We start from the raw sequence: 15,446 nt of genomic DNA, 5'->3' as shown, positions 1-15,446 counted from the left end.
ATGAGTCACATCCTGATAATTGGGCTCCTGTTCATTTTCCCTACTCTCCGTCTCGGATGGCTCAGCTAGTTTTGTATAAGGAACTGCATCAAATGTCTTCAGAATCCCATATACACAACATCCATAAACTAGGGAGCGGCTGAATAGACTGGGCTGTTTTCCCAGAGCATCAGAGGCTGAGGGGTAACCTTACAAAGGTTTATAAAATCACGAGGGGCATGGATAGAGTAAATAGATAAAGTCTTTTCACTGGGAAGGGGAAATCCAAAACTAGAGGGCATAGTTTAAGGCGAGAGGGGTAAGATTTAAAAGGGACATAAGGGGCAATTTTTCACACAGAGGGTGGTGCGTGTATGGAATGAGCTGCATGAGGAAGTGGTGGAGGCTGGTACAATTACAACATTTAAAAGGCATTTGGATGGGTATATGAATAGGAAGGGATTAGAGGAGTATAGGCCAAGTGCTGGCAAATGGGACTAAAGTTATTTAAGATATTTGGTCAGCAAGGATGAATTAAACAGAAGGGTCAGTTTCCGTGCTGTAGACCTCAATGATCTGTGACTCACCTGGCCACTAATTTAGTCACCTGTCCAAAGGGTTAATCTACCCATTACAAATCCACACTGGTTAAACATTTCTTAGATGTCACATCACACAACGCAGCTTTATGCAGATCTCACCAGTTATTTAACAATTCAGAGTAAAAGTTGTCAATTCAAATCTCAAACTGCTTTTTTTAAAAACATGAAACATTCTTGCAGTGGTCATTGACACTGACAATACCCCATCAAGAGGCCAACGTCACACACTCAGTGGTGGAACAACAAACATTCCTAATAGGGGACATTTGCTACTCATAGAATTTGCTTTCTGTCTGTAGGTCAGAAATGAGAAACATTAGATATGTTCTCAACTTGTGGAATACTCTTTTTAAAAGTTGCTATGGAAACAAAAGCCTTTACAGAATGAACATCAGAGACGATGTTGGCTGAATCTCGAGTATATGATGATTCTTATACAGTACAATAGGGCAGGAAGCATCTTCAGATCAGGTCAGAGAGTGCCTTTATTATTAGGGACAATGTCTGCAAAGTAAAGCTGTGTATATTATTATCTATGCAAGTTATTTAATTGCTGTCGCCTACTTCTTTTGAACTAAATACCCCGGTTGAGAATAGACTGGTCAGTGTGTGGACAGCTTGCTTAAAGGTAAAAACAAGGACTGCAGATGCTGGAAACCAGAGTCTAGATTAGAGTGGTGCTGGAAAAGCACAGCAGGCCAGGCAGCATCCGAGGAGCAGGAAAATCGGCGTTTCGGGCAAAAGCCCTTCATCAGGAATAGAGGCAGGGTGCCTGCAGAGTGGAGAGATAAATGAGAGGAGGGTGGGGGGTGGGGACAAAGTAGCATAGAGTACAATGGGTGAATGGGGGTGGGGATGGAGGTGATAGGTCAGAGAGGAGGGTGGGGGAAGGTAGCAAAAAGTACAATGGGTGAATGGGGGTGGAGATGATCCTCACCAACGTACCTAAATCAGGTGGATCTTTCCATGGCAGTATTTACAGGGATGAGCACCACACACACTCCATGACCGAAAATGTCCCACACTCTATCATTGCCATCAGGTCAGGAACCAACCTGGTTCAGTCAGGAACATAGGGCTTGCCAGGAGCAGCAGCTAGAAAATGAGGGCCCAAACTGGTGAAGTTACAACACATTCGAAAATCATGGCGGCACTGGAAAAGCACAGCCAGTCAGGCAGCATCCAGGGAGCAGGAGAGTCAGTGTTATGGCCATTAACCCTTCATCAGCCCTGATGCTGCCTGACCTGCTGTGCTTTGCCAGCGCCACCCGCTTCGACTCGGGATCTCCAGTATCTGCAGCCCTCACTTTCTCCGAAGCTACAACACAGCTGTGTCGATATGTTAAACACGAGAAGCAACTTGTTATGGCTGATCCAGGTGATCCCAAAAACAGGGAAACATAGAAGAAAGGAGCCTGAGAAGGCCATTCGGCCCCTCAAGCCTGCTCCACCATTCAATACAATCATTAAGCTCAATACCTTAACACCAACCTCCCCACCCACCCCCCAAAAGCCCGACTTCCCCCCCCCCAACCCCCAGAGCCCAGCCTCCCACCCCCAGCCCTTGGTCCCTTTAGCCACATGAGTTAAATATGCCTCCTTCTTGAAAACACAATCTTTTGGTCTCCTGTGGCAGTGAATGCACCACTCTCTGGGTGAAGAAATCTCTCATCTCAATTCTAAAACATTTACACTTCCATCTTAGACTCTGACCCCTGCATCTGTACTCTCCCGCCATCTGGAACATCCTTCATTTATCTAACCTCCTAGTATTGTTGGAATTTTACAGGTTTCATGTAATTACATGTGATTACTCCTTCATTCTTCGAAATTCCAGTGAATACAATCCTAACTGATTCGATCTCCCCTCGTACATCAACCCTGATATCCCAGGAATCAGTCTCGTAAATTCACAACACTCCCTAGACAGCTAGAACACTCTTCCACAGATTCGGAGACCAAAACTGCACACAGTCTTGTAGGTGTGGTCTCACCAACACCCTGCAGAATTCCAGCAACAAACCCATAGTCCTGCACATGAATCCTCTCTCTATGAAGGCCTTCTGAAGGCACGCTACTGTTTCCCTTCTTTACTGCCTGCTGCGCCTGCATACTTACTTTCAGCGATTGGAGCTTGAGGACACAATAAATATTGTTGATTAAAGATCTGCAGGTCCTACCACCAAGCCAAGGACGGTGGAGAACAATTAAACAACTAACAGGGCCCACAAGTTTTCCCATCCTCAATGCTGGAGAAGCCCAGGGCATCAGTGTTTGCAACCATTCGGCCAGAAGTGTTGACAGGATGAGCCTCTTCCTGAGGTCTGCAGCAACACACAAGTCTGGTCTCAACCAACTTAGTTCCCGCTGTATAATATCAAGAAACAACCAAAAATATTGCAAAGGCTATGGGCCCTGACAATAGTATTGAGGAGTTGCGCTCCAGAACTAGCCATACACTAACCAAAGTGTTCCCACACAGTTTCAACATCAGCATCTATCCAGCAATGTGGAAACTTGCCCAGCTATATACTGTACACAAAACACAGGTTCACTCCAATGTGATCGAGTACTGCCCAGAAGTTGACTCTTCTCTTAATCAAACTGTTCGGAGATGTTAAGGCACACCACTGCAGCAGATGGTCTTCAAACCAGGCCTCTTGGCTTAGAGGTAGGGACACTACCACTGAGCCACAAGAGCCCCACCCCAGCAGCTTACTCTCAATCATCAAAGTGATGGGAGGTGTCATCAACAGCGTTATCAAATGGCACTTACTCAGCAAGTACCCACTCAGTGACACTGAGTTCAGGTTCCGCTAGGCCCACTCAGCTCCTGACCTCCTTACAGCCTTGGTCCAATATGAACAAAAGAGTTGAATTCCAGAGGTGAGGGGTCAGTGACTGCCTTTGACACCAAGGTGGCATCAAGGTGCCCCAGATATTTTTTGAAATCATACTGATGGTCTTCCTGAGGTAGGGACACTACCACTGCACCATACAAAGTTCCAGTTCCTCAGGCCAGTGTCGTAAACCTCACCATGTTTAGCTGCTTCATTAGCAACCTTCACTCCATCAGAAGATCGCAATTTGGATGTTTGCTCATAATCATAGAACATTCAGTTCCTGTCACAACTGCCTTTGTGAAGCAAGTCTGCACAACATGGATGCCTGGGTTAATAGGTGGCAAGTGTCACTGAACATACAAGTACCAGGCAATAACCTTTCCAAGAAGGGAGACTCTGACCATCTAAACATTCACCGACACTGCCATGCCTGTGCCCCCCTCCCTCCCCCCACCCCCTCCACAACCCCAACACCTCTCCCCCCCCCCCCACTCCACAAACACCAGTCAACATCCTGGGATTTCCACTGATCTGAAAACTTACAGAACTGGTCATATAAATATCATGGCTACACGAATAGTATTGAGATTGGAAACACAGTGGTGTATAACTCCCCTGACTCCTCAGGTCACAAAGTCAGGAGTGAGATGGAATATTCTCCAATTGCCTGGATGACTGCAGCACCAACAACACTCAATCCAGGACAAAGCAAACACATAATGCACTCAATTCACAATTTAAACATTCTCTCCTTACACCGCTATCACACAGCGTACCATCAGAAGATGCAATGATGTAACTCAGCAAGGCTAGTTTAACAACCCCTCCTAAATCAGTGACCTCTACTACTGAGAAGAACAAGGGAAGTAGATGCATGGGAGCACTTCCACCTTCATGTAACCCTGTAAATCACACAATTCAGCCCTGGAACTATATTATTGTTCTTTCATTATCACTGGGTCAAAATCCTGGAATTTCCTCCCTAACATTGTGGGAGATTCTTCAAGGGAAGTTAAGAATGATGCGCACACCCAGGTACATTTCTTTTTTAAAGCTCACTGCTCATACAATCCAGAAATCAGTCTGAAGTGATCACTTTTATTTTGATTAATTATTATTCATTCATGGACGTAAGGCACAGTTCGATCTCACAGCATTCACAGTTTGAATAATTGCATTAATCCTATACGTTCGCTGCTCTGTTCACCTAGGTTCTCAAATTTGGGATCTCTCGCTCCCAAAACCTTCTGCTATTTTGCACTGAAGCAGTAATAAATGGCACCCTTACAATCCCTTCAGACACGGCCCTGTCCCTCATTGCATTTATCTTGGTTTGTACACAGTGTCTCAGTGAATTCACGCGATAGACCAAACATCACAGACATGGAACAGCAAGAGGAATCAGGAAAGTGGAGGAGTTGGGAGTTAGATAAGTCAATCTCTCACGGTGTCCAACTCTATCTCATCTTATTCCAAAAGCAAGTTTGATTTCTCATAAAAACACCACAAACTGGTTGTCTGAACACAACCTAGACCTTACCACGTTCCACGGCATCATGATTAACCTTTCCTCCATCAGAAAGTCAAAACTGGGATGTTTGCTAACAAATAGCTGGTGATCTTAACCAGTCTCCATATATTAAAGTGTCCTAACTAACCTGAGGGTGGGGCACTGATCCTAATTACAGCACCCAATCCCTTATCTGTCTATTCCAGCAGAGACAGAGTAACTCAGGACCATTTCACAAGAATTAAATCAGAGAAGCTTCAGTCTCTGTGGCTCAGTACCATGTAACAAGAAGAAATAAAAGCCCGCATTCATATAGCACCTGTCTCATCGAAAAATATCCCAAGGAGCTTCGCTGCAGAGGTTTTCAAACTTCATATGAACCACATCAAAAAGTCAAACCATTGGTCAAAAAACCCAGTTCAAAAACAGTACAAGGAGACAGTGTGAGGGAAAATTAGCAGAAGTTGCTAATGGGACAGATATGGAATTGAGGGACGTACCAGGCTACAGGAAGAGGAGTGTAGGGATTTCTGATTATCAAAGAGAAGGAGGCCAGGGAGAGAGCAAGGCAAAGGTGGGATTTGAAAACATGGGTGAGAGTTTTAAAAATTAACTCACGGGGTCTTTAACTTCTGATCTGTGAGACTCAGTACAGCACCCAGCGTGCTAATAATTTTTCTGAAAATGGAGGGTGCCTGAGTTTTAATCAAAGCCCGAGGCTGACGGGTGAAAGAAGTTGCATTCTTACCATGTTGTTGATGCTGCCAATCGATTGGGAGGATTTCTGGGACTGCCATCTTCGGGAGGACATGGATAATGAGGAGTAGCTGCAACAGACCCTGATAACACAGCATAGGCCAGTTAACTGGCTGGGTTTAGTCCACTCTCATCAGGAAATAGAAACTGCCCCAGGTTGCCAAAAACTGGTCTGAAAGTATATAGGAGTGGCCTGTTGTTACTGCAGTTTCTGGCCAGTTGCTATGAGATAGTTTGCTGTTGTGTGTCTCCCAGGACAGTTACCAGGAAACATGCAGAGTATAATGATTAAATGCACATTCAGGAATACTTCTCTCACAAATACAATGATAAATGACTATTCTGTCAGGGGTTCACCAGCAAATGTCTATATAGCCGTGCCACCCTCAGTTTGCTGTGAAATGTCTGTTAATGGATGTCCATTCAGAACAGCACCAGGAGGCTGCCGCTCAGTAACGTCTCTCCAGCATCCACTGGCAGATATCGGTCCAACTGTGTTTCTCCCACAAACCTGCACCAGGAAATTGAAAATAAGGTCAGTCAGCTCTATCCAGAAACCAACTTGAGCCTTAAGGTTACTTCAATCCTTCTCTTTGAGTTTAAGAGTCTTATGCCCTCTCAACTCAGCAGTTTTTACAAAGTCTCTCACCCATAGTCACCTGACTTTAATTGCCCATTCACACCCAAGCTCCACTCACACTGACCAGTTCCTAAACTAAGCCGGTAATACAGCCTCTCACCCCCAACTCATTTAGTTGAATGTTATCCAAGAAAACCCCCTTGGTTCAGTAGTGTATTCTCCTCCTTCTCTGGGCCCTCCCTCAGCCTCCCTAAGTATTGAATTTTCAACTGGAATCAGTTTTACAGGTTCATGTTTATCCACACCTACACATTGTCTCGCTTAACAGTGCCTTGCTCCTGCTGTGTTTCCTGTTTCTGACTCACCTGTCTAGAATCCCCCTCAAACCCACTTCCACCTTCATTAGATGCAAGATTAAATATATTGGAACGATTTTATTTAACCTCCGTCTCAGCATAAACTTTGTGGGGGACAAGGATTCTTAAGTTCAAGCACACAAACTCTGATTGCAGAAATGATCTGACCTTAGCTGAGGTCTAAAGTGAAAAGGTTAATAATCTAATAATGGATAATTTTTTTAACAAAAGTTAGTAATGCTTAACACCCACAGGTGTTCAAACAGAGTTCCCTCCCTGGAGAATTATTAAAATGTCTATTAGAGTGGCCAGAATAAGGCCCTTTAGTAGGTTCGCTCTTTCCCATTGCAGGAATAAGTGACCAGTACAGCTCCTCTCTTTCTGACTTGAGTTGACTAATGGTCACTGTTGGGTCTGGTCTGACCCCTCACTTCAGGTGAGGGAGGAAATGGGGTCTGCCTCCCTCTACTGGCCAAGTGTGGCAGGTGCAGCTCCAGATGGAAACAGCGCCGCCCTCTGACTCTGGGAGTCACTGCACTCGCCCTTGGAGCGGGGATAACGGGGATTAGGAGGCTGGCTGCAGGTCCCTCCACGCTCCCGGCTCACGGTGCAGGGCCCCCGACAAGGTGATTTACTGCCGCCTAATCTACTCAGCCTAGACCGGACCCCTGTCCTTCTGACCTATCCCGGCTGCAGCTCAACCCTTCAACCGGCTCCAAACGCCCCAGACCCACGGGCTCTTGAAGCGGACGCTAACTCACCGGGAGGCAACAGCGACCGTTACCCCAGCAACAGGGGAAGGTGTCCTCTAGCGGAGGGAAAGGGAACTGCGGGAAAGCCGTGCCCCCTGGTGTAGATGGAGGGAACTGCGGGAAGGCCATGCCCCCTGGTGTAGATGGAGGGAACTGCGGTAAAGCCATGCCCCCTGGTGTAGATGGAGGGAACTACGGGAAGGCCATGCCCCCTGGTGGAGATGGAGGGAACTGCGGTAAAGCCGTGCCCCCTGATGGAGATGGAGGGAACTGCGGTAAAGTCGTGCCCCCTGGTGGAGATGGAGGGAACTACGGGAAGGCCATGCCCCCTGGTGGAGATGGAGGGAACTGCGGTAAAGCCGTGCCCCCTGGTGGAGATGGAGGGAACTACGGGAAGGCCATGCCCCCTGGTGGAGATGGAGGGAACTGCGGTAAAGCCGTGCCCCCTGATGGAGATGGAGGGAACTGCGGTAAAGCCATGCCCCCTGGTGGAGATGGAGGGAATTGCAGATTACTGGTGCTCTCAGGCCAAGAGAGAGATTTTCAAAAGAGCGGTGCCCCCTGTTGGAGAGGAAGAGACCTGCAGGAGAGCAGTATCTGGCAACAACAGGAGAACAGAAATATGAGGAGCAGGAGAAGATCATCTGGCTCTTCAAGGCTGTTCCACCATTTAATAAGATCATGGCTAATCTTTTCATGGCCATAGCTCACCATAAGCCTTAATTCCTTCACTGTTCAAAAAATTATCCTAGTTTTAAAAACATTGTCTGAGGAAGCCTCAACCATTTCACTAGGCATGGAATTCCACAGATTCACCTAATTTTGAAGCAATTCCCTCTTGTCTGCATTTCACCTGCCATTAGAAACATCCTCTCTACTTCTTTCTTATATAATACCTTCATAATTTTAAAAGTTTCTATAATATCCCCTCTCATTCTTCTAAATTCCAATGAATATAATCCCAATCTACTCAGTCTCTACTCATAAGCCTACCCTCTCAACTCCTGAATCAACCGAGTGAGCTTCAACTGCACCCCCTCTCGAGCCAGTACATCCTTTCTCCAATAAGGAGACCAAAACGGCCTGCAGTGCTCCAGGTGTGGCCTCAGCAGCATCCATTGCTCTCTGCTTTTAAATTCAATCCCTTCAGCAATAAAAAACAAAATTCCATTTGTCTTCTTAATTATCTGTTGCACCTGAAGACCAACTTTCTGTGATTCATGCACAAGGACACCCAGATCCCTCTGCACAACAGTGTGCTGAACTTTCTTACCAATCAATAATAGTCCTTTTTACTGTTATTCCTGCCAAAATGGATGACTTCACATTTATTAACATTGTACTCCATCCGACAGACTTTTGTGCACTCACTTTGTGTCCCTTTGCAAAGTTTCACAGTCCTCTGCACACTTTGCTCTACCACTCATCTTCGTGTTCTCCGCAAACTTTGACATACTACACATGGTTCCCCAACTCCAAATTGTCTATGTAAACGTAAGAGAGTTGGACATTGAGGCACAGGATGCTGGGATCATTTACTAAGCAGACAGTATGGGTCAATTGATGAATAAAAATCCTCTGCTGGCCCAGATACAAACATATATCCTTCCAGCGACACAAATAACTCATCCAAAATTGTTTCACTCAATCTACTAGATATAGGTTTGCTCACTGAGCTGGAAGGTTCATTTTCAGACATTTCATCACCATACTCGGTAACATCTTCAGTGAACCTCCGGACGATGTTACCTAGTATGATGACAAAATGTCTGAAAATTAACCTTCCAGTTCAGCGAGCAAATCTACATCCAGAACCTCAACCTGGGCTACAAATCTTCTTAAACCTTGCTAACTTAATCTACAATTATATCTTTCTTTCACCAACTAAGTGTTTTGACTAGAGTTACTAAAATTCAAATGAAACTATTCCTTTTTGACTTTGCTTTTGTCCCTGACCCAAAAGAAATACACTCCAACGTTCAACAAATTGTAATAAAGTTAAAAATCACACAACACCAGGTTATAGTCAAACAGGTTTAGTTGGAAGCACTAACTTTCATAGTGCTGTTCCTTCACCAGGTAGCTGTGGAGCAGGATCATCAGACAGAGAATTTATTGCAAAGGATCTCAGTGTCGTGCAACTGAAACGATATATTGAACAGATCTAGATTGCTGTTAAATCTTTCATCTTTTAGAATGGGTTGCAGGTTTCAGTTCATTGGTATGTAAATCCCAGAACTTCTTTCCGGTCAATTCCTGAGATAACTAAAGGTTTTATTAAAAAAAAGTGACATCTCAGCTCACACAATGCGTTAAAAGTATGAGGTTAGAGTCTGTCTGAATCCCAATCTTGAGCCGGACTGATTCACTTTCCAAAGCAGGACTTTATAAAATGTCACATGGATTGACTGCCTGCAGATTGTGTGCTTTTTGAACAAAATAGAATTTATCTGCAATTACAATTCTGAAAATGCAAATTCACCCCATAGACGTGTGTGTGTGTGTGTGTGTGTGTGTGTGTGTGTGTGAGGGAGAGAGAAGGAAAGAGAGAGAGAGAGAGAGTGTGTGCTTGCGTGTATGTGGGCTTGGTAGAGTGTGTGCATGAGTGTGATGGAATATAAGCCAGTGAGAGGGTGTGTGCATGGGTGAGTGTGGGGGGTATGTGAGTGCGTATGAGAGAGAGTGTGTGTAAGAGAGAGGGTCTGCATGAGTATGTGTGTATTTAAGAGTGTGTATATGTGTGCTTGTGCATGTGTGTGAGAGAACGTATAGTGTAGTGAGGTCACCTGTAGTGTGACATGAAACCAATGTCCCGGTTGAGGCCATCCACATGGGTACCGAACTTGGTTATCAGTCTCTGCTCGGCCACCCTGCATTGTTGCACATCCTGAAGTCTGCCTTGGAGGATGGTCACCCAAAGGCCCGAGGCTGGATGTCCTGGACAGCTGAAGTGTTCACCGATTGGGAGGAAACTTTCCTGGCTGGTGATTGTTGATTGGTGTCCATTCATCTGTTGTCATAGTGTCTGCTTGGTCTCGCCAATGTACTGTACCTCGGGGCATCCTTGCCTGCAGTGTATGAGATAATGTTGGCCGAGTCACATGAGTACCTGCCGCGTACATGGTAAATTGTAATAAAATAGATTAACCGAAGTCTGCCAACTCTGCAATTAAAACTCATGGTCAATGGGACTTGCTGATTTTGACACAAGGCGAAAGTGAGGACTGCAGATGCGGAGATTAGAGTCGAGAGTGTGATGCTGGAAAAGCTCAGCAGATCTGGCAGCATCTGAGGAGCAGGAGAATCAATGTTTTGAGTAAAAGCCCAAATTCCTGATGAAGGGCTTTTGCCTGAAACGTTGATCTTCCTGCACCTTGGATGCTGCCCGACCTGCTGTGCTTTTCCAGCACCACACTCCTGACTGTTTTTGACATAATCCTCCCTCAGCAGCACATCCACATAAACAGATGGATGAGGAGCAAGAGTAGGCCACCTGAACTCTGCCAATCAATACAACCAAAGCTGATCTGATTACTCCACATTCCCATCTATTTCTGAGAAGCTGACACCCTTTTGCTTAACAACAGCCTCTCTACCTCTGCCTTAAAAATATTCAAAGATTTTGCTTCCTCTCCCTTTGAAGGAAGAGTGTTCCAAAGACTCACAACGCTTTATGAGAAACAACATTTCCTCATCCCTTCATTTTAGTATCTCCAACAGTTTCCACATCTGCCCTTTCAAGACCTTATGTGTTTAAATCAAATCCCCTCTTTCATTTCCAAATTTCAGTGGACATAAGGCTAGACTGTCCAACTTGTTCTCATAACACAACCCACCCATTCCAGGTATTAGTCTAATAAATTCTCTTTGAACTGCTTCCAATGCATTTAAACTCTTTCCTAAAACAGGGAGACCAATACTGTAAACAGTGCCCAGATACAGTCTCACAAATGTCTTGTATTACTGAAAAAAACTTCCATATATTTGCATTCAATTCTCCATACAATAATTCCCCATTCAATATGTTCAATAGATTCTTCAATAACTTGCATTATGTGCATAATAGCATTTTGTAATCATTCATTAGAACACCCAAATCCCTCTGCATCTCTGAGCTCTGCAATTTCTCAACAAATTTTAAAAATGCTTCTTTTTTAATTCCTCCTGTCAAAATGGACAAGTTTACATGTTCCTACATTATACTTCCTTCTCAGCATCTTTGCCTATTCACTTAACCTATCTATATTTGGATTTGATTTGATTTATTATTGTCACATGTACCCAGGTACAGTGAAAAGTTTTGTTTTGCATGCAAATCAAGCAGATCATACCATTAAAAAAAAATCCATATTGGGGTAATGGAACAGACCGAGGAACTCAATGTTATGGCTGCGGAGAAGGTGCAGAGACTGAGGTCAACATTAAACTTGAAATCTGAGAGGTCCATTCAGAAGTCTATTAAGTGAGGAAGAAGCTGTTCTTGTAGCTGTTGATATGTGTGTTTAAGCTTTTGTGTCTTCTGCCCGATGGAAGAGATTATAACCAGGGTGGGAGGGGTCTTTGATTTTGTTGACTGCCTTCCTGAGCCTGTGAGGAGTCAATGAATGGAAAGACATCTCCCTTACATCCCCTTCTCACTGACCTTCCTATCTTTGAATCATCGTCAAATTTAGCAACCACCTCATCCATCCCTTCATCCAAGTAAACATTTAAGGCCTTGTGACTGATATCTGTGATACACAAAATATTGCTTCTTGCAAATGAAAGTGACCCTTTTGTACCTGCGTTCTGTTTCCTGTTAATTAGCCACCCCAATCTTCTACCCACAGCAATATTTTACCCTCTCAACATCACACTTATTTTCTGCAATAAACTTCTGTAAATTCTTTTGGAAATATAAGTTGGAAAATGGACATTTGGAAGTCGCTATTTTGCAGAGAATGAAATGATTAGCTTTCCAACAACACTGAGGAAAAGTCAAACTGCGTGGTGTTCGCTTGTGAGTTACCAAGAGCATTTGTAAAAGGTGGAACGATAGCTGTGTGAGACATGCTGGCACCAGATGGCTTTGGGTTAAAACATCACCTGGCTATAGCAGTTTGTCAGGGAACTGAGGAGAGAACAGTTGCACTCAGACCCCCCAAAATACCTGCAAAAGAAGATACATCTCTCTCTCTCTCTCTCTCTCTGACTATTTTTTTCTTTCAGTGGAAAGGAACAGTACTCAAAGACTCTTTTGAGTCCAACTGTTCAGCTGCTAAATCAGGGATAATCTACAGTTAGCAACAGTGTGATATGGTCGCCAAAAAAACAGGAGAACTGCGAAAAACTCCCTCTAATCTCCCTTGGCTTTGGACTCCAACATGAGACTTTGTTCCTTTTTGTCTACGTTTTACACAAATTGTATTCCTGAAGCACGGCCTTGCCTGACCTAATGGATATGGAGATCAGAGTGGTGCTGGAAAAGCACAGCAGGTCAGGCAGCATCCGAGGAGGAGGAAAAGCGACATTTCGGGCAAAGACCCTTCATCATCAATCTTGACTCCAATCTCCAGCATCTGCAGTTCCCAGTTTTGCCTAAGTGCCACACATGTGGATGTGTGCTGGGAATTTAAAGGGTGTACAGTTTCAGTTTGCACTTTAATAATTAATCTTTCGAGCTCGAGATTTGAGCAATAAAGATGTTACTTTTCAGTTTTGCCAAGGTGACTTAAACAAAAAGCAGCAAGTCATTTTGAGCAGTGAACTAAAGATGTTTTCCAAGGAACTGGATAAGTTAACTGTCCCAGTCAGCTGGCTGGGGAGTTAATTAAGACCATAAGAACATAACAGATAGAAACAGGAGTGAACTGTTCAGCCCCTCAAGCCTGCTGCATCATTCAATATGATCACGGCTGATCGGACATTCCTCATGTCCTCATTCCTGCCTTTTCCCTATAACTCTTGATTACCTAATGATCAAGAATCTGTACATCTCAGTCTTAAACATAGACAAGGACCCTGCCCCCACAGCTTTCTGCGGCACTGAGTTCCAAAGACAATTAACCCTCCAAAAGAAGAAATTTCTCCCATCACCATCTTAAATTGGTGTGCTTTTATTCTGAGACTAATCCATTTGGTCCAATACTCTCCCATGAGGGGAAACATTCCCTCAGCATTTACCTTATTAAGCTGCTTAGGGATCCTTTATGTTTTAATAAGATCATCTCTCATTCTTCAAAACTCCCGTGATTAGAGTCCCAACCTGTTTAGCTTTGGCTCATAAGACAATCTCTCCACACCAGGAATCAGCTTTGAGAACCTTCTCTGAACTGCTTTCAATGAAATTACATCTCTCCTTCATTAACTGACCCAAAACTACATAAGTACTCTCAAGTCCTTTGGTGTTGCAGCTCCCTGCAGTTTTTCTCTGTTGCTGAATGTTTACAAAGTTGTGTTTTGCAATGCAGAAAGAAACGGGCAAAGCCCACGCAAAGTTTGAGTTCAGAAGAAACGGCACCTATCAACCTATCAAAAGAACAGCTTTAATTTACTTTGTTGATGACTTCAGGCTGAGAGTTGGTAGAAGTCTGCAGGCCGTTGGGAAAACAGAGCTAAGCTGCTTCAACTGTCCAAGGAAGAGATCTGAAAAGTGTAACTTGAGTCATAAATTTCCACCCTCTCCTCCCTGACCTATCACTTTCATCCCCTCCCCCACTCACCCATTGTACTCTATGCTACTCTCTCCCCACCCCCACCCTCCTCTAGCTTATCTCTCCACACTTCAGGCTCACTGCCTTTATTCCTGATTAAGGGTTTTTGCCCGAAACGTCGATTTCACTGCTCCTTGGATGCTACCTGAACTGCTGTGCTCTTCCAGCACCACTAATCCAAAAAATGGGCTTGCATATCTGTCAAGGATGTTGCGGTGGAAAGGGTTCAATCTGTCTTTTTGCTGTTTATGTTAATATCTTTCTGAATTATTTTACAGATATATAGTTTTTTTTCTCAAAATCAATGCGTTTTTTTAAAGTATATCATCAGCCTTCTGCAAATATATTTAGTAACTGGGCACCATAGTAACCAAATTTCAAAAATATAATGTTGTTTTCTATCAATTCAGGTCTTACTCTGAGATCTGACTTGGGATCAGAACACTTGCACATTTTGTACACATGTCCCAATGGCATGATTGCTTGGTGTGCTCTTTTAGAGAAAAATTCCCGACAACAAGAATGAAAGCAATTCCGTTGTTATTTTCTCTCTCTCACACACAGGCACTGCACATGCCAGCATACAAGCACATACCAACAAAGACACATCCATATGCCACTCACAAGAACACCAATACTGATACAAACACATGGGCACTTTCACATGGGCACGTAAGGAGCAATCATATAGGGTACATTACAAATACAAGGAATATTTATAAATAGGAGCTTCAGTTGTCTTGGAAACAGAGCAGAAACAGAAAGGGATGTAAATTCTATGAAGAAAATTCTGTGAAATATTTAATATTATTAACAGAATCAATTATTCTGAGAATTTTGTAATTTTGAATTAATTTATAACAGTATAGATTTAATTATAGATCTAAAGAAAAAATCCATAGTTGTCTGATGTTATTATCTCATGAACAGCGGTTTTAAAATAGTAGAGCATTAAGATTGAGTGGTTGCCTGGTCGACCAGACTAGCTGATTTATAACTTTTATTACCATTTGTGCTTTAAGAGAATTCTTCAGTGACTATGCCCTGGATTGGTGCAGTTTTATTGATGGATTGTACTTCTCGCAGAGTTTCATGTTTGTCCCTTCATTGACTCCAAACACTCCAGAATGGGGAGTGGATTACTTCAGTTGGCTGGATATCTGGTTTGCAATGCAGAATACCACCAGCAGCATGCGTTCAATTCCCACACCAGCTGAGATCAGTATAAAAGTCCTGCCCTTCTTGACATCAGGCCTTGCCAGAGACAGAGTGAACCTGAAGTTAAACCTTGACCAGTCACTCTCTGTAATGAGAGAGCAGTCCTCCGAGATGATAATGACTATACCCTGGATTAATTTTTGGATTTCTATACTATA

At 43.8% G+C, this 15,446-nt stretch overlaps 1 protein-coding gene across 1 annotated transcript in view; it reads right to left on the bottom strand.

The window, feature by feature from the left end:
• The window catches only part of LOC132830300 (peripheral-type benzodiazepine receptor-associated protein 1-like), a 299,306-nt gene extending 293,266 nt beyond the window's left edge, over positions 1-6,040 (bottom strand). The window contains exon 1 of the mRNA XM_060847882.1: positions 5,683-6,040. Coding sequence (XP_060703865.1) covers positions 5,683-5,745 — 63 coding nt within the window. The 5' untranslated portion in view covers positions 5,746-6,040. The remainder of the gene's footprint in view (positions 1-5,682) is intronic.
• Between the last annotated feature and the right edge of the window lie 9,406 nt (positions 6,041-15,446).

Source organism: Hemiscyllium ocellatum, chromosome 31 (genome assembly GCF_020745735.1).
Source record: "Hemiscyllium ocellatum isolate sHemOce1 chromosome 31, sHemOce1.pat.X.cur, whole genome shotgun sequence".
NCBI lineage: Eukaryota > Metazoa > Chordata > Chondrichthyes > Orectolobiformes > Hemiscylliidae > Hemiscyllium > Hemiscyllium ocellatum.
The sequence above is the reverse complement of the archived record's forward strand: the minus strand, read 5'-3'. Positions and strand labels throughout refer to the sequence as shown.